Source organism: Elephas maximus, chromosome 18 (assembly GCF_024166365.1).
Source record: "Elephas maximus indicus isolate mEleMax1 chromosome 18, mEleMax1 primary haplotype, whole genome shotgun sequence".
In the NCBI taxonomy this organism is placed as follows: Eukaryota; Metazoa; Chordata; class Mammalia; order Proboscidea; family Elephantidae; genus Elephas; species Elephas maximus.
This window is the reverse complement of record NC_064836.1, coordinates 32,173,195-32,200,574: the sequence shown is the minus strand read 5'-3', so window position 1 is coordinate 32,200,574 and position 27,380 is coordinate 32,173,195. Positions and strand designations below refer to the sequence as shown.

Here is a 27,380-nt window from a genome sequence, read left to right as displayed (position 1 = left end):
TATGTCTATGGAGCTTCCATGACCTACTTTTTTGTTTCTAAATTACCATTTTTTTCACAAATCAAAACAACACACTCATTCCTGGAACGACAACTCTTTGTTTTTGGAACTCTGGGTGCGAAACCTCAACAAAGGTCTCTACTGAGTTTATTTTGGTTATGATTGTTAGTTTCCTTTTATTCACAGGCACACTTAGCTCCATCATAGTTTCCTAAAAGATAATTCTAGCCCCATCGCCTTCAAGGACCAGGTACGTGGCTTGAAACAGGTTATTTAAGTTCTGAAGGTCTTTTGTCCTCATAAGTAAAATGAAAACGTTGTACTTCAAGAACTCTAAGGCCCCTGGGTGGTACAAATGGCAAAGAGTTCAACTACTGGCTGAAAGGTTGGCAATTTGAATTCACCGAGACTAGCCTCAGAAGACAGGCCTGGCAATCTGTTCTGAAAAATCATGGCCTTGAAAACGCTAGAGAGCAGTTTCACCCTGCACACAGGAGTTGCCATGAGTCAGAATCGATTTGAAAGCAAAACAACAAGGCCTCTTCTCCATCTCTAAACCTCTTTGGATCTCTTAAGATCCAGTTTTCCATGGGAATTATGATATCCAAGTTTTGATAATAAAAATGCTAAGGCTGATTCCATAAGCAAGGCAGAAATCAGCGTAACTTTTCTAGGGAAGTAATTAAAATGGCTTGAACAATAAAATGCACTTAACTCAATTTCCCTTTGCGGCCTCAGAGAGCACTCCAGGCTTTTGGACAGCTTTAGGCAGCCCTGGGAACACTGTCCTTTGCTGGTGCGGATGCAATGTCAGACTATAGTCCCCAGGAACGCTGGTTTTTAATTCACCAAGAAAATCGCAACGTTAATACATTCACTTGTCGTCTGCTTCTATCTCATAAAGTACAGAAGAGAAAGAACCACATAATGATATCCAAGTCCGGGAGTCAGGATTTCAGACTAAGAAATCCTTGTTTTGAGGGTTCCATAAGTGGGTGGTTAGGCTGTTTTCAGAAAACAACTTCTTTTTTTTTTTTTTTTTAATTTTTCTGGTGTAAAGATGAAAGGATGCCGAATCTGTGGATCTGAGGGTACTAAGTTGGGGGGAGAATGACAACTAGCTGGGGACCAAAGAAATTGCTTTAGGCTGACTATTGAGGACACATGGTTCCTTTTAATGGGATTATATCATCAGACATTTTATTTCCTAAAAAATTGTCCAATGTCTTTTTATTATAACTATTTAGATGGACTCTTTTGCAAACCCATTCCTTCCCTCAGTATGAGATGACCACTGAGAAACTTTGTTAGGTTCTTACCTTGAAGAAGGTCATCGTCGATCCATCTCTGACCGCTCCGTATTCGATCTTGGTTTGCTTTGCTAGATCATCAGCTGAGTCTATGGGGGACTCCATTCTCTCCACTGTCAAGAAGGCAGCCAGATTGGCGGTATAGGATGAAATGATGATTAGGGTGAAAAACCACCATATCCCTCCAACTATTCTGGTCGATAGAGCTTTGGGCATCAGCTCTGATCCTGTGACGGTACCATCAGAGTAAGAGGATTAAACAGAGTCAGAGGAAGAGAGAAGACTTACGGCTTGACATTGCTCTAGGGAGATCACACATTTCTGTGACCTAAAAATTCTAAGTCTGTCAAGGACTTACTATCTTGTGTGTAAAAAACAAAAATCTTGTGTGTAGGTGAAATAAATGCATTTTTAAGAAAATGGAGCAAAATCAAAACGATCTTTTTTATCACGAATTACCACTTCTGCTTAAAATATAATTTATCAATATTTGATGATATTAAAATTATTTTAACTCTGAGATATTTAAAGCCTAATATTTACAGAGTTGTTTTATTTGTTTATATTTGTGTTTCTTTGCTTGTTTTTGATGAAAAGACAACTCCAAGACTTCTGGCCTTTTATTATTGTCTAAAATCAATCTTATTGTGTGAAATAAAGTGTTCTAAGTCTTAGTGTAACTATGAAAACTTTTGAGATCCTTACTTATTTAAGGTTAAATGATGTGAGAAACTTTCAAAAGGTTAACATACCTGTGCCATTTATCACAGGTACTTGCAGTAAATCAATTGAAACAAGATGCAGCCGAACTTGACCATGGATGAATTATTTTTTCATTGCTTTATGTTACTGTTGAAGTCACAATTCTTTTTTCCAGCATACACTCTTACTTTGGCTAAAAATAATACATTAACTGAAAAGTATTATTTTGTCCTTAAGTATTCTTTCTTAATTACACTACAAAGGCTGGCTGTTTCTCAGGTGGAGAGAGGCCATTCCTGGTTTACATTTTAGATGTCATCTCCGTGACATTCATGATTATTTTAAAAAGACAACCTAGAGACACTTAATGCATTTATCAAAAAAAATCTTTCTCCCTGAAAGAAAGGGTATGTGGGCGAAGTGTACTTACACAAAACACACACAGCTGTGAAAACTCTTTAGCTCAAAACTTTTGGCCAAACAGAGGAACAGCCAGTGGAATTGGAAGGGACCAGAAGGGTCTATGTAGGGTTCACTTCAATTGTATTGGGTCATGGATTGCTTTTGACTAATGGGTTTGTCTGAAATTCACCAACGGTTTTAGCATTTCCCCCAGGAAACTGGAGGCATGGCAGAGCTTATGCAGTCAGTCAAAAGTGGAAGAAAAACACCTTAAATTTAAAAATTGGAAGGAAAAAGTACAGCAGGTCAAACATAAGGCATAATAAAGAATTCTTACACTGGACAGATTGGGTGTTTTGAAGTTCTGTAGTTATGGCTTAAAGATGGAGAAGAAAATTGGAGTCTACCAAGCAACAAACAAATGACTTTATGCTTGGCTTTAATCTCTAAATGGGCACACATATTCCTCATGAAATCAAAGCCAGCTCAAGGCTCGTGATAAGCAGATCAAGGTTGGTAGAGTTTCTAGGCTTTGAGTTAACAGATTTGTTCTCCAAACGCTATTATTTGGTATGTTCGTGGTTTACTCCCTTTTAATGAGGTGAATGGTTTGACTGCAGCTTGTGTTTCCTTCTTTTGTTTGTTTGGTGGAATTCAGGTGCATAATATTACATAGATTTAGAACAGCTTCCATTAAATTGCCTCCAAGGATTTAGTGGAATAGTTTGTTGCTCTTATTTTAATCTCATGGTTTAATGGATTTATATGCCTGTGGGTACATGTGTTTAATGCCCAAGGTTGTTTCATATCTTTGTACTGAATTGATCTAGCAGCCTTGTGGCAGTGTGTTATTATTTTACATCTTTAGTTGGTTAATATTAAAATAGCTTTTATTTCATAGAATAACCATGGGAAGTAAACAGCACAGTTAATAGATATATTTTTCTTAGCTGGTAGGTGCAGGTTTTTTGCTCTGGATACTTTCATAGTTATTTGGCTATACTAAAAAAAAAAAAAATTTTTTTTTCATGAAAAGGTAAGGTTTTAACTTACATATTTGTATAATTATTTTACACAGCAGTACAACTGGAGAGAAGGGTGGAGTATCTACTATTGACATACCATGAGATACAATGTATAAATTCACATCTTCCACAGTTTAAAACGTGTTTATATTTTTGGACGAAGATGTCTTTGGAAATTGAGAAAAATATCCACAGAAACATGGGTTTTAACCTATTGAGATTACATTTTGGGTGGTATGAGCTTGTCTTCCTTTTCAATGTATTATTGTATGTTTCTATTTTCACACAATTTTGTGAATTTCATGGCTGTCCACGTAACTGACATACTTAGAACTGGCTTCTCTGAGGGAGAGATGATTTGGCTAAGTCCAGACCCCTAGAGGATGAAGTTTTGAGAACCACAGTGCAGAGTAAAACACCATCAGAAAAAACTGGGGTGAGAGACAATACTTGCTGAAGTCTCTTTAGTGCCATTTACGGCAGACATGACAGCCAATCCTGATCCAGACTTTGCTCGCGCTCTGTAGAAAAGAGAAAGCCTGATCATCACATTAAGAAAAGGAATGAAGCAAAATGGTTTCCAACTGAGTACAGTGACAAGCTTCTGCTAACACGAGAAAGCTTAACAGTTGATGCCAAGATTAGCTACCTGGTCCAACACCACATGCCAAAGACAGATGCCCTGACAATCATGTGTACCACAAGTTTGTCCACGGAAACATTTGTTCCACCTGATACATGTTTTAAACTTCTTGAAAGACAAGCAGAGTCTGGTTGGGGCTGACTGTCATGTACCCAAGGTAGTGGTAACTAGCTGACACTGCATCCCACAGTTTGCTGTGGATGATGGTAAACTCCAAACAGGTACAATATTAAAGAGCAGTTCTGGGGGGCGGGTGTACGCGTAGGACAGAAGGCAGTCAAGGTCACACATGTACCCAAACCTGCTGCATTTTCTGCAAGACTCAACTATGCATTTTCCTTGGAGCAAGTGTTAGGATGCTTGGCTGCTAACCACAAGTTGGAGGTTTGAGTCCCCTCAGAGACGCCTCAGAAGAAAGGCCTGGTGTTCTACTTACAAAAAATCAGCCATTGAAAACCATGTGGAGTACAGTTCTACTCTGACACACATGGGGCCACTATGAGTTGGAATCAATTTCACAGCAACTGGCCTTTTTAATGGCTGGGGAAGGCAAGCTATAGGGAAAGAGTGCGGTCTCTTCATTCTTTAAACTAACTGCTCACAAGATAAATGCTCTAAAAATTAAATGTACTAGTAAAGAAGTACATGGCTTCTAGTGGCCTTTCCTAGAGGATTTGTAGTTCTGTGCTGTGCTCTAAATCCATGCAAATGATTTTTAGTAAATCCGTTGGTGTGTCTACACCTATTTAGCAGTGCCTTAAGCAAACTATACTTGATTGCATGACTAGAGGATTTACCCACTTTCCTCAAATATTTGGAATTTCCACACTGGAGATCCTTGAGTTTTCTTCCTCTAATTTGTAGACATAGAGCATAAATATTTCAAGTAGTACGGTAAAAACTCCCTGATGAGAAGCCTTAGGGTTCACCCGAAACAAACTTGTTAACGTATATCTCAGCTAACTCTCCTACGCCAATTTATTTTGCAGCTTATTGTCAGAGGAGCAGCTATTCCAAACACAACAGCATCTGTGATTCAGGATTTTCTTAAATGAATGCATTTAATCTTGGAAGTATTATTCTAGACCATATGCCTGGAATCAAAGCTTCAGAAAATTCACAACAGAGATGGATATTTTTCCAAGTGTTAAAATATCTCACTCTCCCAACAGAAGCAAGAGCTCCAGAATCATTAATATATATATATATATATAATATATGTATGGTTTGAATTTTATTTCCCCTACCCTTATATTTACTGATGTTATGGCTATCAGTCAAGGGGGATTGTAAAGTTTTGGGGATTTTTAAGATAAATCCCAGTAGGGTTTGTCAGAGTGGTGGAGTTCTAGGTGTTGCCAGCTATTTGAAGAATGCAAGTGAACTTAAAAGTCACAGGATTCAAATTCCACTCCTTTCAGAACTCTGAGTTGTGGAACGATTGCTTAAAAGAAGAAGACTGATCCTTCCATCTATGCAAATATGTAAACAATTTCTAAAGTCCTTTTCCCTTTGCTGCCCACAGGAAAATTTGTATTTATTACTTGATAGAAGGGTTATGTCAGATAGATAGCAAAGAGCTCCATTTAGGTCATCGTCCTTGTCTTTGCCTTCAAGTCAGTTGCTATTTATTCATTGATTTAATTCCTGAACTTCTTTTTCAGCCTACCCTCTAGCTTCGTGATGGAGTTTACCAGCATGAAAACTGTCAGCAGACTGTGGGATGCATGTGACAAAGACAGGTAACCGGTGTACCTTGCTGCATGAGAGCTCCAACTCCAAACCAGAAACTATTTAGTAAAGTAAAATTGTTTTCCACCACGTCTGAGTCAGGGTTGCATGGGTGGGGATTATACCACTCGTAGGGTGTAAACCTGCGGTAGTTAACAGAAACAGTCTGTAAACATCAGGCAAAGACATGTGGCGCCAGCAAAACCTGCCCAACAATGCAGAAAACCCAACGATGGCGAAAGCATCAAACCCACACGTTTAAAGACCACAGTCATAAACTTATGGCTTTGGCAGACAAAGCGCAAAGGAGCCTTGTGGCGTTAGTATCTACCTGGCTTCTTATTTCTATGCAAAGCCCGTTGGCCAGCTGGAAAAGGACTCCACAGACCTACGTCTACTGAGTGCTTCTGCGTTTTCACTCATTTCTGTTTTATCGAACAACTAGATGGACTGTAAAGAAAGGTTTACCCAACCCAAGTATTGACCCATCAACTGGAGATGACAGTGACACGTGCTTGTTGCGCAGCAACTGCCATGTCGAGGTACCATGTTGCTAGGTACTGTGGAGAAAGAAAGAAGAGGAGTGACTTGCTTCCAAAGGGCTTCTATGGACAGATACTTAGAAGGAGTCAAGCACTCTAGCAATTTCCTAGTGCTTCAGGGAAGCTGCAAGCTGAAAACAATTAGTGAGCAAAGAAGGATGGACATTTGGGATATATTTCGTATTTTTAGGATTGTGTTTGGAAACAAAATCGCAATTCCTGAATGAAGAGACAAAGCTTAAACCTGGAAGTCTCCTGGCCTAGGTACAGGGGTCCATTAGCATTAACTCCATAGCATGCTTTGTCGGAGACTTTCAGTTTATAACTCCCTCTGGATTTCATTTTAACTTAATTGTTTCCAGAACTATGGACTGTGATCTCCCATCACCAACCCTCCTGAGTTAAGACATAAGATTTCTACAGTCTTATCATAGCTCAAAAAGGTTTCTGGGTGGTACAATTTATGCTTGGATGTTAACCAAAAGCCTGGTGGTTTGAACCCACCCAGTGCCACCGTGGAAGAAAGATCTTCCAAAATGACTATGGCCAAGAAGACCTTATAGAGCTAAGTTACACTCTGTAACACATGGGGTCTCCATGAGTTGTAATCGACTTGACAGCAACGAGTTTTTGTTTTGTTTTGATCATAGCTCTGCCTATAGGGTGTTGAACCACAAGCAGCAAAACATTCTAGAAAAGCAAATAGTAGACTGGGCAAATGACCTTGAAGAAGTCACTCAACCTCTTTGGCCTCAGTCTCCTTACCTGTGAAGTAGAGAGAATCTAGATATATCTGGAGGTGTGCTTAAAAAAATCTGGGGGACTGAATAAAGTTTCAATTCTTTATTTTCTAAACATCTGCCTGACTTATAATAGCCCAGAGGAAGTCTCTGCTCTGTGGTTATTTTTAAGGCTATCTTGCCAAGGAGCACTTATTTTTCCTAAGAGTCATTAGCAGATACTATGCAAAGTGATCTAGAAATGATTTAAAATGCAGCCGTTCTTAGCACTGGAAGCTTTGCCATTTGTCTTTGGGTCCTTTTGATGCAGGCAGGAGCGCTAGAGAAATGTTATACAACCGTAAAGCTGATGAGAACATACGGAAAGCTCTCCAGCCATAAGGCTTCAGCAGTAAACAATAGCAGATTGCTGACACATTGGGGAGAAGGGGGATTAAGGTGCATACATTATCTATATCAAAGGCAGGTCACACTGTGAATCATGTGTGAGGAACTGGGCAGATGGTTCCTCTTAATGAAAAACCATTCTCTGAAGCCCTGGACACAGTCTGGAGAGTGCACAGTGTCTCCTCATCAAACCTCAGGGGGACTGGGATAGCAGCCTTGTAGTTTATCCCAACGTAATGGTATCCGACTCATTACTGCAGCTTCTCCACTGCTGCAGGGAGCCCAGTGCAGTGGGAAGCTTATGAATATACCTTTAATTGACAATGCCATGCCAATACGTTTTAATTACTGTTTTGACAATATAATTAAGTTATGAATTGTTTCAACAATATAATTAAGTTGTAAACTTATTCACACTTAGAACCCTGGTAGTTTGCTGAGCTGAAGAAATGAATACCAATATTAATGAACCCACTAATTGAAACAATATGCAGAGTAAAGATGCTGTTACTTAAACAATATCACCATCACTTGTACAATAATTTAAAAATATTAAGTACAATAATCAGGTGGTTGATGAAGGATTTTTTTTCCAAGCAGACCATAAAACCTGGCAACCCTAAAATTCTTGTATGTCTCCCCCCAGATATGCTGTGCTCAACGAGCTTACCATGTCTCTCTTTGGAATGCTGCCTTTAACTTGTTGCAGTGTTTCATACTTTGCACTTACAAGTGAGCAATTAATCTCATTTCCTATGTCAAAAAGGAAAGCTGTCTAAGAATGTGCTTCTGCCTGCTCTGTGGAGATATTTTAAGTTCTTTCTGTCTGGGAATTTGAGAGACTTGAGAAGGGTGTGAAATAAGAACATTAAATGACAACAAGACGCTCTGCTGTAAGACACTGGCTTTTTATAATGCAATAGACCTACCTGCTGTGTGGATGTAGATATTTCAGCTTGAAATTCTTAATGCCCAATACAAGATAGCCAGTGCAATAGCCGTGTCTGCATCAGGAGGGCCGGGGAAAAGGTTAATCATCTGCACCAGTGATAGCCTGGAACTTCCACCCCAAATGATTCTCAAGAAATCAATACTGATCTTTAGTAAAATGCCAGAGAAAGGGACAGATACACCTAGAATCTGTGTCAAAACTTACACATAGAAGATTAGGATCGTGTTCAAATTTGAAGGTTCATTTCGGGCTTATTTTAATACATGTCAGGCTTGTACTTGAATGGGAGACATAAAAAGACCTTCATACTGAAGATCTTTGATTAAGGGGCTTTTTTTTTTCTTTTTCATGTGGCTGAGAACAGACATTGGGCTACACTGAGGACTGAAAGATCCATTCATTTTTTAAAGAAGAAAGGTGTACTGGAACTTGTAATATAATGATTGGTTTTGTAGTATAACTTTAGAGTTTTCTTTCAAAGGCTTAATTGGTCATTATCATTATTTTTTGCCAAATGCCAACATAAAAATATGTTTAATTTTAAGAAGACAAACATAAATAATACAATGTAAGCAGACATTATATCTGGATATTTGGTCTATTTTAAAAATTGAAGTTACAAGTTGGACATAATTCCTTGGGGTTATGTTTTTCTCTAGGATTGTTAGGATGGTGCAGAACTGGGTGGTGTTTCATTCTGTTTTACATGGGGTTGCTATGAGTCAGGACTGACTTGATGGCACCTAACAGCAACAACAACATATGTTTCTCAAAGAGTAATTAGAAAAAATGTCAACCACAAAAACAAAAACACTAACATCCACACTTGTTGCAAGTCATAGTAATGAAAATTTGTGTATAATTTTCCTCAGTCCCTTTGATGTCTACCACTGTATAAATTCAATTCAGTTTAGCAAATGATTCTTAAGTATCTATCTTGTGAGGTCATTAGTCTAAATACAGAGATGGTCTTTATTTTTCCTTTTTAAAAGAAACGTAAAAAGGACATACATGAACTCAAAAGTCTCTTCAGAGCTAAAGATGATTATGAGATTTTCTGTTTTTCCTTTCCACTTCACTAACTTTGAGTGCCACCACTCACCTGTTACTGGGGTTGTCATACTGTGGTGGCCTGCATGTTGTTGTGATGCTAGGAGTTATGCCACCAGTATTTCAAATACCAGCAGAGACGCCCACGGTGGGCAGGTTTTAGCAGAGCTTCCAGACTAAGACAGACTAGGAAAAAGGACCTGGTGATCTACTTCTGAAAAGATCAGCCAGTGAAACACTTATGAAGAACAATGCAACATTGTTTGGTGCAGTGCTGGAAGATGAGCCCTTCAGGTTGGAAGACACTCCAAGTATGACTGGGGAAGAGCTGCCTCCTCAAAGTAGAGTTGACCTTAATGACATGGATGAAGTAAAGCTTTCAGGACCTTCATTTCCTGATGTGGCATGACTTAAAATGAGAAGAAACAGCTGCAAACATCCACTTGTAATCAGAATGTGAAATGTACAAAGTAAGAATCTAGGAAAATTAGAAGTCATAAATAATGAAATGGAGCACTTGAAGATTGCTATCCTAGGCATTAGTGAACTGAAATTGGCCATTTTGAATTGGACATCCATATGGTCTACTATGCTGGGAATGACAAACTGAAGAGGAGTAGCATTGCATTCATTGTCAAAAAGAGCATTTCAAGATTTATCCTAAAGTACAATGCTGTCAGTGGTGGGATAATATCCATACACCTACAAGGAAGACCAGTTAATATGACTACTATTCAAATTTACAAACCAATCACTAATGTTAAAAATGAAAAAATTAAAGATTTTTAGGGGCTGCTGCAGTCTGAAATTGATCAAACATGCAGTCAAGATACACTGATAATTGCCAGTGATTAGAATGTGAAAATTGGAAACAAAGAAGATTAGAATGTGAAAATTGGAAACAAAGAAGCATCAGTAGTTGGAAAATATGGCCTTGGTGATAGAAACCATGCTGAAGACTGCATGATAGAATTTCACAAGACCAGTGACCTATTTTTTGGAAACATTTTTTCAACAACGTAAATGATGACTATACATGTGGACCTCACCAGATAGAATACACAGGAATCAAATCGACTACATCTGTGGAAAGAAATGATGGGAAGCTCAACATTATCTGTTAGAACAAGACCAGCGGCTGACTGCAGAAAGACCATCAACTGCTCATAGGCAAGTTCAAGTTGAAGGTGAAGAAAATTAAAACAAGTCTGCGAGAGCCAAAGTATGACCTTGAGTATATCTCACCTGAATTTAGAGACCACCTCAAGAATAAATTTGAGGGATTGAACACTAATGACCAAACACAAGATGAGTTGTGGGATGACATCAAGGACATGATACATGAAGAAAGCAAACATCATTAAAAAAGACAGGGAAGAAAGAAAAGACCAAAGTGGATGTCAGGAGAGACTCTGAAACTTCTTCTTGGATGTTCAGTAGCTAAAGCGAACAGAAGAAATGATGAAGTTAAAGAGCTGAACACAAGATTTCAAAGAGCAGCTTGAAAAGACAAAATCAAATATCATAAGGAATTGTGCAAAGACCTCAAGTTAGAAAACCAAAAAGGAAGAGCATACTCACCATTTCTCAAGCTGAAAGAACTGAAGAAAAAATTCAATCCTCAGGTTGCAGTTTTGAAGGATTCTACGGGGAAAATATTGAGCAATGCAGGAAGCATCAAAAGAATATGGAAGGAATTCACAGAGTCACTGTACCAAAAAGAATTGGTTGACATTCAGCCATTTCAGGAGATAGCATATGATCAAGAACCAATGGTACTGACGGAAGAAGTCCAGGCTGCACTGAAGGCATTGGTGAATAACAAAGCTCCAGGAATTGATGGAATACCAATTGAGGTATTACAACAAACAGACACAACTCTAGAAATGCTCACTTGTCTATGCCAAGAAATTTGATAGACAGCTCACTGGTCAACCAGCTGGAAGAGATCCATGTTTGTGCCCATTCCAATGAAATGGGATCCAAGAGAATGCATAAATTACTGAACAATATCATTAATATCACACACAAGTAAAATTATGCTGAAAATCATTCAAAAGTGGTTGCAGCAGTACATTGACAGTGAAATGCTAGAAATTCAAGTTGGATTCAGAAGAGGACATGGAACCAGGGATATATTGCTGATGTCAGATGGATCCTGGCTGAAAGCAGAGAATACCAGAAAGATGTTTACCTGCATTTTATTGACTCTGGAAAGGCATTCTACTGCGTGGATCTTAACAAATTATAGGTAACATTGTGGAGAATGGGAATTTCAGAACACTTGACTGTGTTTGTGAGGAACCTGTACATAGACCAAGAGGCAGTTATTTGAATAGAACAAGGAGATACTGCATGGTTTAAAGTCAGGAAAGGTGTGCATCAGGGTTGTATCCTTTCACCATACTTATTCAATCTGTATGTTGAACAAATAATCCGAGAAGCTAGACTATATGAAGAAGAACGGGGCATCAGGATTGGAGGAAGACTTATTAACAACCTGCGTTATGCAGATGACACAGCCTTGCTTGCTGAAAGTGAAGAGGACTTGAAGCACTTACTGATGAAGATCAAAGAGCTCTTTGCTAACAAAAGGTGGACACTTCGAATACACCAGCCACTCCTTGGAAACCCTGTGTGGCAGTTCTACTCTGTCCTATCAATTGTCTACGAGTTGGAATCAACTCCATGGCAACAGGCTTTTTTTTTTTTTTTTGTCTTTGGTGAAGTTGGCATAACCAGTAATGTGCTTGCTCATCACCTTTATCTTGCCTGTTGTACTCATCAGCATCATTGCCTGGATAGAATCACAAGTGGGGAATATAGAAGCTCACTCTTCTGTTAGCCTCTGCTGCTTGCGTTGGTCTACTAGTCTTCATATCACCTAATGGGGTGGCCCTCTCCAGAGCAAAGGACTGGAGCAAGGAGTCAATGCAAGTTGTCTTATTCATTAGAGCATCTATCACCTTAGGGTATTCATTTGTTAAATGGCCATTGTGGCGGGGGGGGGGCATTACCTTCCCCCAGGAGTCTGAATGAAACATGAACCTCCAAAGGTGAGCACCTCATTGTTAAAAATTTGATATTCAAAGCAATATCATCTTTAATTATTTAGAACATGGTTTCTCAACCTTGGCACTGTTAACATTTCGAGCCTGATAATTCTTTGTTGTAGGGGACCGTACTGTGCATTATAGGATATTTGGCAGCAACCCTGAACTCTATCTACTTGATACCAGTAGCAACCCGGTCACCCAGTTGTGACAACCAAAGTATCTCCAGACATTGCTAGATGTCCTGTGGGGTGGCTAAACCTCTACTGATTGAGAAAAACTGATTTAGAGCATTAAAGGATTGGAGGATAATATCATTATATATACTGTTGATATTTTATTTTCTGTGTTAAGGTGTATGGAAAGAGAGCTTTGGTTACTATTTAAACGTAGTTTAAAGTTTGACCAAAATTTGGGAAACAACCTGGGATTTGGTAATGACATACCTTATTATGTACATAAAATTTAAAACCTTTCATATTGGATGCATAAATATCTACATGTGAGAGCACACATATATTCATTTTGTCTACGTCTGGCTTGTGGATCTTTAAGACCTTTCCAGGCTGGGTTATTTTTTCTAAGCTTTCTGTATAATTACACCAGGGAAAATGCTACCTGGCATTAATCAAAACCAGACAGGGGACCATGACAAAGGGCTAACATGAAGAAATATGGCTTTTAGAAATTCCTGGAGGGAAAACAAAAATTAAGCAGGGAAAAAGTTCACTGGGTTTTGTTAAAAGGTGAAAAAGATTGAGAACAAGTACGGAGACATACAAAAGCAATTATTTTTTACATGGTTTATCTGGGGATATCAAATGTTTAAGCCAACAGAAAGATAAAGTAGCTGTGTTTCAAATTCAGCATCAAAGGTATGTCGAAAATATGATGTACTGCAAGGTATAAAAATCCTCTGAAGACCTGTATGGAGCAGAATGGTCAAATATAGAATTAGATCTCAACACATAAAACCTAAACTGAATCATCTTGGTGGTGGCATAAAGATTTTATGCCTCTAGACTCTGTATGTGAGTGATCTATCCTTTTATAGTTATTTCTAGAATTCTCTTACTCATTCTCAAATTTTTTTTAAAAAAAATAGACTTCATAAATGCCTTTAAACTGTTTGTCTTTATTCCTGAGGATTTCACAGTCTTGTTTCATTCCACTGTTTCTTGTTTGCTACAGTAATTCTTAGCTAATTTTTCTCTCAGTTTTGTGTAACCAAATATTCTAGTGATCATGATACTATTTTACTGACTCCTGTTGAAACATTTTACATTTATTAGTTGAAGCACTGTTTTTGTTGTAATATAACTGAGGGAATATGGGCAAATGACCTTTCTATATCCCTTGAAGTGCTGGAAGAAATAAATTGACACAAAATTATTGACTGACTCTATTTTTAAAGTACCTTTGTAAATAATTAGAAAGCATTCGCGTACACTGTGGTGTTAATGTGGGGAAACTATGACAAAATAGAGCTAAGCAAAACTGAAACAGCATTTTAAAGTTCCTAACCTTTGTCTGCCTCTAGAGTCTACAGGTCAGTCTGAGACTGACATAGACCTGTGGCAGTAAGTTCAGTTGTCCTTGAACTTACCTTGCGATCACAAAGAGCACACAACTGACCCCCAGGCAGGCCAAGAGCACATACATCCAAATGTCAGGAGACAAGGGGTTGAGGAAGGAGAAGACCCCAGGATTGGTACCATTGGGCTTCCGGTAGAGAATGCTGATGCCTAGGGTCATGAAGGGCTTGGAGAAGTCAATGACTTTCTCCCGCACATAAGTGATGGTGAGAGGAGCCACCGCCAGGTCAGCTCTCTGCAAAAGCAAGCAAGAAATGATTACCTCAGTGGTCTAGCTTCTCTGCAAATGTCTAGACTTTTCCTGGGCACTGGTGATCCCTATTCTCAACTCCTAAGGCTTTTCAGTTCCTAGGTAGCGCAAATGATGAAGCACTTGACTCTAGCTGAAAAGATGGCAGTTCAAACTCACCCAGAGGTACCCAGAAGGCAGGCCTGGAAATCTGCTTCGTAAAGGTAACGGCTTTGAAAACCCTATGGAGCAGTACTACTCTGCACACATGAGGTCACCACGAGTCAGAATTGACTCACAGCAACTAACAACGACAATGCTTCTCATGCAAGCAGTTTCTTGTGATGATTGGCTTTGATATAAAGAGTGGATTCATACAGTTATATTTATTAATTCAATATTTACTAGCAAAGAGAAATCAGAAGGTATAAACATATATATGTGTGTGTAAATGTATGCGTACACACACACACACTCACAAACATACATACATATACATGAAACTGAGCAAAGGAAAAAGCCACAGGGGGATTTCTTTAAGAAGGGCATGTGAGAAAAACAAGGGGTCAGTAGCTTGGTCATAATAGCTGGCAAGATGAAATTTCACTCTGAGCTGAAAACTTCAGGAATTTTTATCTAATTTAAGAACCACTTGGGTTTATTCTTCAGTGTAATGAATGGACTCATACCTTTTTATCCTCAACTGCCCTTCCAAGGAAGCAAACTCCATTTCTAGGTTTTTCTTTCCTATGTTTTAATACTTTTTATAGTTCAAACCACCACCCGTCTGTCAGTTGGTCATACTGTGGTGGTTTGCGTGTTACTATGATGCTGGAAGCTATGCCACCAATATTTCAAATACCAGCAGGTCACCCATGGTGAACAGGTTACAGCAGAGCTTCTAGACTAAGATAAACTAGGAAGAAAGGCCTGGTGATCTACCTCTGAAAATTAGCCAGTGAAAGCCCTATGGATCACAACAGTATATTATCTGATACGGTGCTGGAAGATGAGCTTCCTAGGTTGGAAAGCACTCAAAATACACAGTGGCCTCAACAGTGGACTCAAGTATGCCAAGGATTGTGAGGATGGCACAGAACTAGGCTGTGTTTTGTCTTGTTGTGCACAAAGTTACCAGGAGTCAGAGCTTACTCGACTGCAACTAATACGATTCAAAATATATTTAAATTTCTTCCAACAATGACTGAACCAATTTTTCTCTTTTATCTTACTTCCTCTTATGCATTTATTTTTCTATACAAATACAACCCGTATTAGGAGATGCAGTTTTGCTTACATGATCTATGAGTTCTTTGACCATCCCATTCCATTCTCCTTTGTCATTCTGGGCTCCATATTTGCCATCAGGGACTAGTTTGACATCATAAATGAAACCCAGAATATTTGACAATTCCTTCAACAGATCCAGGCAATATCCTTCAAATCGGTCATTTCCATATAGGGGCTTATCAGACTTCCTGTACATCACATAGGGCTCTTCCTATATAAAACAAACCAAATATGAAAACACTGTTATAATGAAAGGCAGAATTTACTTAAGCAATTTGCACCAGCAGCTTGAAGATATAAAATATTTTTAAAATTATTTTCTAAGATTTGAAAGTATTGAACTCAGTTGCTCACTTCCCTGCCTTTGCCAAACTCATCTTCTTTCAGACACTCCGTGTATTATTTTTTCTTTCTCTCCCACTGGCCTCTTTGGATGGGAGCTTTTTCCTCCAATGTGGGGGGCAGTGCTGGGAGTGAATGACATGGTGAAGATACACTCATGTTTCAGCTTTAGGTCTGAGGAGAGGGCAGGGCAGAAGGCAGGGAGGGCTGGACTTCCTCTGGATTACCTGCCCTCCCTCCTGGCTTTAATCTAAGAGCCTCCCCTACTTACAAAAGGGAAATCTATATTAACAAATAGATTTTCTCCTTCCTCAAATGTGCTGTCTACTGAATAATCTCATTTCCTCATCTCCCAGCTATATTTCATTTAATTTTAACTATTCACTTATCTGTATATGTTTTGGTTGATTTCTTTTAAGGTATCTTATTCCAATGACCTTTTTGGTGTCTTCTTTTATAATGAGCCCAACTTTCTTCTTTGAAATTACCTCAAATCTCACATCTGGTAATTCTTTGCTTATACACTTACATAATAAATCCCCTACCCCCTGAATAATGGACATTTCTCCGTTACTACCATGATCTATAGAGACCCTAGGTGGTGAAAACAATTACCACATTCAGCTGCTAACTGAAAGCTTGGAGGTTCAATTCCATTCAAAGTCACCTTGGTAGAAAGACCTGGAGGTGTACTTCTAAAAAATCAGCCTTGAAAGCCCCATGGACCACAGTTCTACCCTGAAACACACAGGGTCATAATGAGCTGGAATCGACTACAACTGGTTTGGTTTTTAGGCTTACTGTGATCTCTGATGTTATTCTTATCTTACCTAAATGAAAGATTTTATTTTACAAAATTATAATAGTTACTATACTACTAATGAGCCTCTGGGTGGTGCAAACGGTTAAGAAGTCAAATACTAGCCAAAAGATTGGTGATTTGAACCCGCCCAGAAATGTTTTGGAAGGCATGGAGCCATCATGAATCAGAATTGACTCAATGGCAACTTTTTTTTTTTTTTTAAAACATTTATATGTATATGGAACTCTAGTGGCACAGTGGTTAAGAGCTTGGCTGCTAACCAAGAGGTCAGCTGTTCGAATCCACCAGCTGCTCCTTGGAAACCCTATGGGGCAGTTCTACTCTGTCCCGTAGGGTTGCTATGAATCAGAATTGACTCAACAGCAGTTTTTTTTTTTTTTAAATATATATACAACAATTAACAATGGACATTTGCAGACAGAGTAGCTGGCATGAAAGAAACCATCAGGAATTCTTCAGTGCCTATGATAGGAATCTGGATCGTAGGAATTCCATGCAGCCACTTACCAGAATGGTGGTGACGATCAGCGTTCGGTTGGCCAGTGAATCGCTGATATTGTTGGACCTGTCTTTGTTGCCATCCGTCATATTTAGTCCACTGTTGGAGTTCCAAATCCCGATCTACACAGAACACAGTGCATCAAAGGCTGCTGGCTGCCAGTGACAGCATTTATGATAAAGGGAGACCCCTTCTCCACCACAGATGGGCATAGAAGCTCACAGTCTGGGAAGAGGACACCACAGTGGAAGCTAGTGAATATGGGGAAATGATGGAAGGATGACCGTATAGATGCATGTGGAAAATTTGTGCTATTCAGCGTGGGGAAGCTTAGGGCGGGGCAAGGAGAAATCTTTTTGCTTTTAATTCCTTAAGCTGTTTTTCTTAATTGAATATCAGATTGTTTTTTTCTTCTCAATGGTTATTTTTTGAACACCTACTAAGTACCAGGAGCTGTTCTAGGCACTGGGAGACACAGCAATGAACAAGCAGACCGCCCTCAAAGAGCTTATATTCTACTGAACCTTACAATGTTGAAGTGAGAACATCAGTGGCTCTAAATCTTATAAAGAAGAAGATGACAGGAGAGGGTAGATGGTGGAGAGACTGGTTATCCAAAAGGGAATCACCAAAAGAAGAAAAAGTAATGAGCAGTAGACTAAGTTCTGGGTCTATCTCCATTGAGCAGCCAGTGCTGGGTGAAAGATGGCTCTTGTGGGCCCTAGGAGGACTCTGTTTGTATCCGTCATGGTACCCAGCATCCTCCATTATCATCTGTTTACCTGTCTTGTCTGTCCTTTGGGCCATGAGCTTTCCATTGAGGATATCCTTCTTTTATTGGCCATTGATCTCTCTATCATACACCCAACCATGGTGATTGGCATTCAGTGAAGCCCAATGGTCTTTTAAAAAATAATGACCTACAATTTTCTATAATGACCTACAATTTTCTCCAGTGACCAACTCACTCGTGAGTTATTTGTCCCAATAGAAGAATACTGATTTGTTTAGCCTCTGGAGAAGAGCCTTAGAGAACTGAACTATTTTTCTGATGTATTCCTGTAGGTATTTACTATCAGCCTGGTGAGACAGGATGCAGGAGTGCTTCAGAGCCAGGCAGACCTCGTTGCTGCGTGCCCTTGGACAAGATGCTAACCTCTCTCAGCACTTTATTGGGATATTAAGAAGATCAAATGAGATGATGTCTGTGAAGGTATTTGAATATGGTAAGAGATACACAAATGTTCAGTAATAATAAAAAAAATTCATATGACTGCACCAGTAATTGCAGTCTTCAGGCTTACCCTGTTGTAAATGAACTTGGAATCATTAGTGGTTTTTTAATTTTTTTAATTCAGAAGCTGATGAAGAAAGAAGCTATGAAACACAAGGGCAGTTTAGCGACACTAGCCCTGGTGGTACAAAGGTTAAGTGCTCGGTTGCTAACCAGAAGGTTGACAGTTAGAGCCCAAACAGTGGCTCCACAGGAGAAAAGACCTGGTGATTTGCTCCCATAAAGAGTGCCTAAAACCCACTGCCGTTGAGACCATTCTGGCTCATAGCAACTCTATAGGTTTTCCAAGGCTGTAAATATTTACAGAAGCAGACTACCGCATCTTTCTCCCTCTGAGCAGCTGGTGGATTCAAACCGCTGACCTTTTGCTTAGCAGCTGAGTGCATTAACCGCTGTACCACCAGAGCTCCTTCCCATAAATGTCGTGGTCTAGAAAATCCTGTAGGGCAGTTCTACTCTGTCACATGGGGTCCTATGCATTGAAAATGCACTTGATGGCACCCAACAACCACCTTTAGATATAGTCTGCGATGGACAGGGTGCACCTATACTTGATCCCTGAATATATTCCCCCAGTGGAAGAACATTTGATGAGCTGGATAGAAGGAGTTTTGCAAACAGACTTTTGTCAAGATCCCGGTGTGACCTTGGGTAAATTAATTAACCCTGCTGGGCCTCAACTTCCACATTAGCATAGTGGAGAGAGCAGGGTCTTTCTGATGATCAACAACACATCACATGTGGAAATGTTAGACTCCTTCCTTCTTCCTCTCCTATTTCTGTATGTTGGTTTACTGCCTACAGTCAACAGCTAAAAATTCATTTAGGTTAACAAGTCTTTTTTTTTTTTAAGAAACTTAAAGGCTTTGAGGAAATGTCAAGGGCTATCACACGTTTACACATTAGCGTAAACTATTTCAATTTTGCTGTTTTCTTTCTACTCCTAATTTGGGTTAGTCGAGCAAATGGATTGAAGAAATAAGAAAAAAGACCTAGGCAGGATTCTTAACTTGCCTGGATGGGGGCTTGGGATGCTGTATGCATTTGAAATTGTTGTCATCCTATCTGAAGAGAAGGTACTGGAGCTGGGATGTAAAATAGCACCCTAAATAACATTAGTATTTCTAGGACCTACAGTGATGTCTGTCACTTAGAATGCATGCAATACATGTGTATTGATCTAAGAATCTTCAGTTTGCTTTGGCTGGTTTTAAACCCAAGAAAGAGGGACAACCTTTCCTTCTCTCTTCTCAACTTACACCCTTTGTTCTGGTTTTTTGAGGCAAAGACCTTTGCTTCTAGGAAACATAACTCAGGATGAACACACCTGGGAGCCTATTGTTTTCACCCAAAGCCGTCCTTTAAGTTGTGAACAATTGACTTCTAACTCTATAAAGACCATGTGTAAAGTAGGCCCTGAGGTGCTTCCAGATTAAACCTTGAGTAGCCACTGGGGAGACTGGAACTTAATTTTTAATTAAGTATTGAAGGATGAAGAAAATAACCAGTGTTTTTAGCCATTTCATTAGGTAATGGAATATGTTCTCTTTGACTCTTATTTCTATTCATGTCAAGTGTGTGTGTGTTTAAAGAAAATATACTAATGTTTAAAAATGGCAGTGTTGAGCAGCCTGGGCATATCATTTCCTTCTGAGACACAAACTTGAAAATGCAGACAAATACACCTCACACCTCACAGCTTGACATCTAGCTTTTATTCCTCTTGCTATCCCCACTAAAAGTGCAGAAGATTAAGAGAATATTTCTTCTGTATTTTCAATCAACTAAGTCACAGAGTCTTACTCAGTGTGAACTTTCCACCGTAAAATGGGAAAAGGAAGACTATTTTTTTCTTCTATCTGCATAACAGGGTTCCTTTACATCTAGACTAAAACAGAGCCAGAGATAAAGCATGGAGCCCTGATGGCACAGTGGTTAAAAGGCTCCACAGCTAACCTAAAGATAGGCAGTTCAAACCCACCAGCTGCAATGTGGTAGAAAGATGTGGCAGCTCGCTTCGGTAAAGATTTTATAGTCTTGGAAATCCTATGGGACAGTTCTGCTCTAACCTATAGGGTCACTATGAGTTGAATTGACTCGACGGCAGTAGGTTTGGGTTTTGGTTTATGCCTGGAGAGTGGACAGGTAATACACTCAATTTGAATCACCCCAGCCTTCTGTTTTCAAAGTTCATAATAAGCAAAACAGAAGAGTAATTTGTTTTTTGGTATAAATAATCAACTATCTTTGCCTGTTGATTGAAGTAAACGTACATGTTGTCAGCAAACGAAGCTTCCTCTGAAAGAGTGAGATGCCGTGACTCATGTGTGTTGGGAAGAGGGGGGCAGTAAACCAGTTGCCTGGACATTTCACATTTCAGTCCTCTTCTATGACCTTGGAGGAGTGCCCACCTGAGGCGAAACCTCAATTTTCCAACCATGTAGCGAGAGCAGACAGCAGCGATTTACCATTCGTGAGGAAGAACACTCAAGAGCTAAATGGTCTGGCCCTGCCTTCTTTCTCTTTGTGAGCTGGCACAAGGGAACAGACATTTATTATCTAGGACAAATGAGGGAAGTGTTTGAAAATGAGTGCCCGAATGGTATTAAGCAAGCTTTTCAAAAAACGTGACACAACCAAAGGGTGTTCAGAAAGTAACTAGTGTCTACCTTCCAAACCCAGGCAGCAGCAATTCACAAAATCAAAAAATTCAAAATTGCTGGGTAAGATGACCAAGTATCTAGAAAGAAAAATATCTGTTTCCTCTCAGATGAGTCTTATTAACACACATTTTAGTGAGGGGCTTTGAAAAGATTGCTACATCCTGCTCTTAGAAATAATTTCAGGTGAACTATACTGGAGCCCTGGCAACCCTGGTGGTGTAGTGGTTAAGAGCTCGTCTGCTAAACAAAAGGTTGGCAGTTCGAATCCAGCAGGCAGTCCTTGAAAACTCTATGGGGCAGTTCTACTCTGTCCTTTAGGGTTGCTATGAGTTGGCATTGACTCTGCGGCAATGGGTTTGGTTTGGCTTTTGGAAACCTAAGGTGCAGTGGTTAAGAACTCTGCTGCTAACCAAGAGGTCAGCAGTTCGAATCCACTGGCCGCTCCTTGGAAACCTTATGCAGCAGTTCTACTCTGTACTGTAAGGTCACTATGGGTCAGAATCAACTCAGTGGCAATGAGTTTAGTTTGGTTAGATTTATTCTATACTAAGGAGTCCCTGGGTAGTACAAATGGTTAAACCACTCAGCTGCTAACCAGAAGACTGGCAGTTCCAGTCCACCCAAAGATGCCTTGGAAGAAAGGTCTGGTGATCTACTTCCAAAAAATCAGTCATTGAAAACTCTACGGAGCACAGTTTTACTCTGACACACATGGGGTCGCCATGAGTCAGAAGCAACTTGATAGCAACTCCTTTGTTTTTTCTCTTCTATACTGAAAAGGTCAGAGTGTTGAGGACAGCCTTTAGAATTTAAGTGTGGTGGGGGTGACTCCTTCTCTTCGATGATGGCACTGTCTTAGGAAGGTACAATGTGCTTGCTGGTTCTGCATTGCCTTGTGTGGTAGCCCTCCGGTTACCGTGAACAGCACGCCATGGTTTATAGAAACTACAGTGTGGGAAATGGTGGGTTACCAGGAAAGAAAGAGGGAGAGACACAAAGCCATGGAGCAGAGAGGTCAAAAAGCTACATCCATGGAAGGCAGGATGGATTATTGCAGTTAGTGACAAATAAAGAACATTCCCCTCCCCCAGGGACAATTGCCAAGCTTGGGTTCCATCCCTCAGATATTTAGTTTGAATTAATTCAACAATGTCTAAAGTGCCTGAGGTGTCAAGCTGGATTAGTACAATAAGCTTCTTTCTGGGTGTCAGTTAGGTTCACCTATTCACCAGCAGTGAGAAAGCTGGAATCGCCATCTACGTGTCACCAGTAACCTGATTCACTGAAGATTGAAACAAGGGTATTAAACCTCTGTTGTTGTCGTTGCTTTTTAACGTAAAAGGGGGACTTTTTTTGAGCTTTTCTGTGACTACTACCAAGAAGGAGAAAAGCTTTTTGCAACTGTTTACGGTTTTGAAAGAGTAATTAGAAAGATGAAAGTGAACTTGACAAAACCAGTCAAGCTGAATAACCTGAAATAATTTAAGGTCCATCTGTCAATCGATAGATATTTTAGCAAGTAGTTCTAAAGAGAGCTCGAGAATGACAGACCATGTTTGCATATGGCTGGGACATTTTCCTGATGCAAAGACTATGTTAATGTCTAATGTTTGCGTCTATAAATCTGTGCGCGTCCCTTGGCCACAAGATGCAGTACAATAAACCATGAAATAGTGGGCGTTAGAATTTACAAGATGATTTCTTTTCCCTTCCAAGGTCTTTAATGTTTTTATCTTCTGGAAACTGTGCTTCTAAAACAAATTGGGAGACAGTACGCTCTGGCAAAGATACCGTGCAAGACAAAGACTGCTCATAAGAAAGGGAATCTCTGAAAAGGGTTCCCATTTTGTGGTGAAGAAGTCCTCGCCTTCTGAGGTCTCAACCGATCTGACTGGTCTGGGGGATCAAATCTATTTTTGTTTTCCTTCCCCTTAGGGAAATTATTCAGTGATTTGAGGAGGGCTGTAAATGGCCCAGAAACCCTGGTAGCGTAGGGGTAAGTACTACGGCTGCTAACCAAGAGGTCGGCAGTTGGAATCCGCCAGGAGCTCCTTGGAAACTCTATGGGGCAGTTCTACTCTGTCCTCTAGGGTCACTATAAGTCGGAATCGACTCGACGGCAGTGGGTTTGGTTTTTTGGTTTATAAATGGCCCAGCATCTGCTTCTCTTGCAGTTACCTGCTGTCATTCCTAACTGGGACTAATCCTGTCTGGGAGAAGGAAAAATGATTCAGGGGAAATATTTAATCCATCACAAGCCTGTTTTCAGTTCATGGGTCACATTGTTGAGAGAGAACGCATTCAATCACCCTCTTGCCCTCCGAAAACAACGTTGTCTCTAAATTGCAATCCAACATCTACTGGTCTGGCAAACTGAGGGGTTGGAGGCTCTTCTTTGATACCCCCTGCCCCATCTCCAGGTTTTCTGCAGTTTTTACCAGGGTACAAACATTCTTCCACACTTTATATAAGTGATTAGACACTTGGCCAGCAGCCTTGGTTTTCAGAGAGAGAAATAAAAATGGCACTTAATTAAAATGGAGCATAGAACCCAAAAGGTGGGCAAGGATGGGAATGCTGAGAGTGTTACATTCCCCTCCCAGGATTTGAGATCCTATATTTTAGTATAAACCCCGAGAACAGGCACAGTAAAGAGATGAACTGAATATTTGGGTGTGGTGAAAGTTTCTTCTATTTGGTGGTTAAGACCCGATTTTTGCTTTTTCTTTCACAGAATTGAAACATGACTTAAAGCTTTTTGGACTATGCACGGCTGTGCTGCAGAATTAAAGGGTCTTCACGATTTCCTTAAGATTTTAAAGAAATCTAGTACTCTCTAATTTTGGTATTTATAACTAAAATTAAGTACATACGTATATATTTAACAGCTCTGGTCAATACATAAGAATACGTACAAAAGAATAGGGGGCTGGCCAGGCCGCACAAATCACCTGGTGGCCTGACATCAGCTGATGCAGGAAGGAGAACGCTAAGCTCAGCCAATGGTTAATTTTCTACTCCCTGTTTCTCCTTTTCTTCTTTCAAAACTCATTGAAACTGGCCTGGGAAAAGCCTTTCTGTTTTTCTGACCAGAAGGTTCTCCCTGCATGTTTACAGATTAATGGCTGGAATAAACCATATATGCTTATTTTGACAATACACATATATGTATACATATGACATTTACATATGCTTACACGTGCATGTATATATGTATGTGTATGTATATGTATACACATTACATTTACATACACTTATACATGCGCGAATATATGTGTGTGTGCGTATATGGGTATAGTACACATATATATTCCTAAGCTAGAAGAAGAAAGCATGCTTGATGACTTACTCTTTGATCATGGGTTTACAGAGATTAGAAAACTGACTGAAAGTGAGAAAATGGGCTTTTTCTAACATTTTTCCCTTTGGCCCCAAGGGGCTGACATGAAAAGACAAGTCCTTTCCTCCTTTGGCTCCTGAGAGGGGTTGCTGGGCCTCCCACACCACCCCAAGGCCCAGTCAGCCTTCTCAGGAATTGAGCCCAAATCACCTGAAGAAAGAAAAGTTATTGCAAACAATGAAGGTATAGGAAATAGACTGAGAAAACACTTTCATCTAATTTGATTTTGCCTTTGATGGAAAAACACCAACAGAGTGTGCATAATATTGCAGTGTATAAATAGCAATGAAAGCATAACAATGGCTCCATCTATTTCATCACCCATCTGAGCCAAAAAACCTTCCCTTAACAGCTTTTCTTCTCCCTTCAGCTCTGTCCATTAGGAGGAGTGGAGGGGGGAGAAACGGAGGGTCATAGAGAAGCAGACATTTTCTTAAAATGAACAAAAAATCTTTATGTGCTTTCAGTCCATAACAAGTATTCTTTTCTTTCCTTCTGTCCCCTCCAGCCCAAATCCCACATCCCATTTATAGAGGCGAGGTGGATGCCTGTGCTCTGCCAGGGCTGATGAAACCTACAGGCAGGCAAGAAGTTAAGAAGAAGAGAAAAAGAGAATTTTTGAAACGAGAAACCTGTGTTATCTAATGAGTATTGTCAAAGCTGCAAACTAATTATTTCTATCAAACATGTCAACATCAATGGCTGCCTTCTATTACATTCAGCCTAATTAATCTTTGTTTGTTTCAATTAATGACATTTGTTTGGGGGAGTACTTAGGACCTGGGAGGAGGGTGGAGGAGGAATGTGTTCCAGTTAATAAAAGCAACAAAACAGAAATGAAAACCTCATTTTAAGAATCAACCAAACTATTAAGTAAGCAATCAATTCTTTCCAAATCCCCTCGTTTATATCAAGGACACCATCTTCTCCACTGCGGGGGGAATAAAATGTTGGATTATAGAGCTGGGTTGCCTGGACAATTGTTTTGGGGGCTTTGGAATCTTTCTTTTCAAGCTTTTGAACGGCAAAATCTTCAAGCTGTAAGTGTTAATTCCATCTTGTAGTTGTGAACGGAGCCCTGGTGGTGGTGCAGTGGTTAAGAACTTGGCTGCTAATCAAAAGGTTGGCAGTTTGAATCTACCAGGCCCTCCTTGGAAACCCTATGGGGCAGTTCTACTCTGTCCTATAGGGTTTCTATGAATTGGAATCAACTCGATGGCAACGGGTTTGGCTTTTTTTGGTTTATAGCTGTGAATATTAAAATTGATGTGTCGTAATATACTGAGAAGCCAAATTCTTCTATTTTTACTACTATGTTATTTAAGTAAATAGTTTACATTTGAATTACTCTAAATAGTAACTAAAATGGAACTTTGAACTTTGACAGATTGAGAATTACGACTGAAATAATCCTAAAAAGGGAACCCAATATTGAAATCCAGTTTCTAGCAAATTAGGGCTGTAGCATGAACCTGCCCTCCTAAACCCTCCCTCCTACTTCATTCTGTCACTCTCTGTCACCAATCTCAAATGGTGTGCATTGCAATTCATTTCTTTTTTTCCTTAAAATATTTTATGTATTTTTGGTGGCCCTGTACACAGCCAAAGTATATTCATTCACAATTTCTACACGAAGAGTTCAATAACGTTTGTTACACACTCATGATTAATTTCTGAGTAACCACTGGATGTCATTCCATTGATAAACCTTTGAGAATTTCTGACTTTTCCAAGTCTACACTCAGCTTCTCAAAAGCTTCAAGAGATGGGGCTAAGGACACCCCTCACAGGCTTATGCATGTGATAATATACGCACACTTGTCTTGTAAATCAAGCATCCTATAAACATTAGTGACATAATGTTAACATTGTGAACATGATCGTTGAAGCGCAATTTAAGAATCTAGCTCATCAACATCTATTTGAAGACGAGGGAGAGAGGCTGGAAAACTGGACATAAACAAACGCACTGGAGGGGTCCCATTATTTTTCCACCAGTATGTGTAATTTCCTTGCTCATATGTGTAACTTAAAATGTGCACCCCTTAAGACTGCTCTTCATTTTGTTTATTTGTGTATTTACTACCCAAGAGATTACCTTTTCAGTTCCTTCCTCTTTGAGACTAATGATGTCCAAGTCAAAATCCTTCCTCAAGCCATCGGTTTTATTGAAGGTGATACGCCCAGTCAAGCCATCCCACCGAGCCTATGGACAAAAGAAATGTGGCGTTACTGTGTAGCATTTATCATTTATAATCTCAAGATCATCAAAATTGTAAGCGTCTGCATGCGGTGTAAACAAAGCCTGAGAAATCACAGTATCCTAAGCTTTCCAAGGTCAATTCAAATCCCCTCAAAGTACTTCCAAGGGGGACGTAACCACTCCCCATCTTTATCACTTTAAAAAGGATATAATCCAATGGTATATTATCAAACTTTCAAGATGTTTGTGGGTTTTGGCTGCATTGGTGGTTCAATGGCAGAATTCTCACCTTCCATGTTGGAGCCGTGGGTTCCATTACAAGCCAACCCATCTCATGTATAGCTACTAGCCATCTGTCAGTGGTGACTTGTGGTTGCTACGATGCTGGACAGGTGGCAGCAGAAATTCCAGACTAAGATAGACTAGGAAGAAGGGCCTGGCAATCTACGTCCAAAATATCGGCCAATGAAGACCCTATGGGTCACTACAGTCTGAGCTGCCACCA

General features: G+C 39.7%; 1 protein-coding gene across 9 annotated transcripts in view; it reads right to left on the bottom strand.

The window, feature by feature from the left end:
- The window catches only part of GRIK1 (glutamate ionotropic receptor kainate type subunit 1), a 473,079-nt gene that overhangs the window by 41,438 nt on the left and 404,261 nt on the right, over positions 1 to 27,380 (bottom strand). For 4 of the 9 annotated variants that reach the window (XM_049858058.1, XM_049858060.1, XM_049858061.1 and 1 more), the window contains 7 exons: positions 26,771 to 26,878; positions 23,723 to 23,767; positions 17,324 to 17,437; positions 15,659 to 15,862; positions 14,144 to 14,367; positions 5,838 to 5,956; positions 1,320 to 1,537 (listed from right to left, as the gene is read on the bottom strand). In XM_049858058.1, coding sequence (XP_049714015.1) covers positions 1,320 to 1,537; positions 5,838 to 5,956; positions 14,144 to 14,367; positions 15,659 to 15,862; positions 17,324 to 17,437; positions 23,723 to 23,767; positions 26,771 to 26,878 — 1,032 coding nt within the window. The remainder of the gene's footprint in view (positions 1 to 1,319; positions 1,538 to 5,837; positions 5,957 to 14,143; positions 14,368 to 15,658; positions 15,863 to 17,323; positions 17,438 to 23,722; positions 23,768 to 26,770; positions 26,879 to 27,380) is intronic. The other 5 variants (XM_049858059.1, XM_049858062.1, XM_049858064.1 and 2 more) reach the window with 2 other exon arrangements.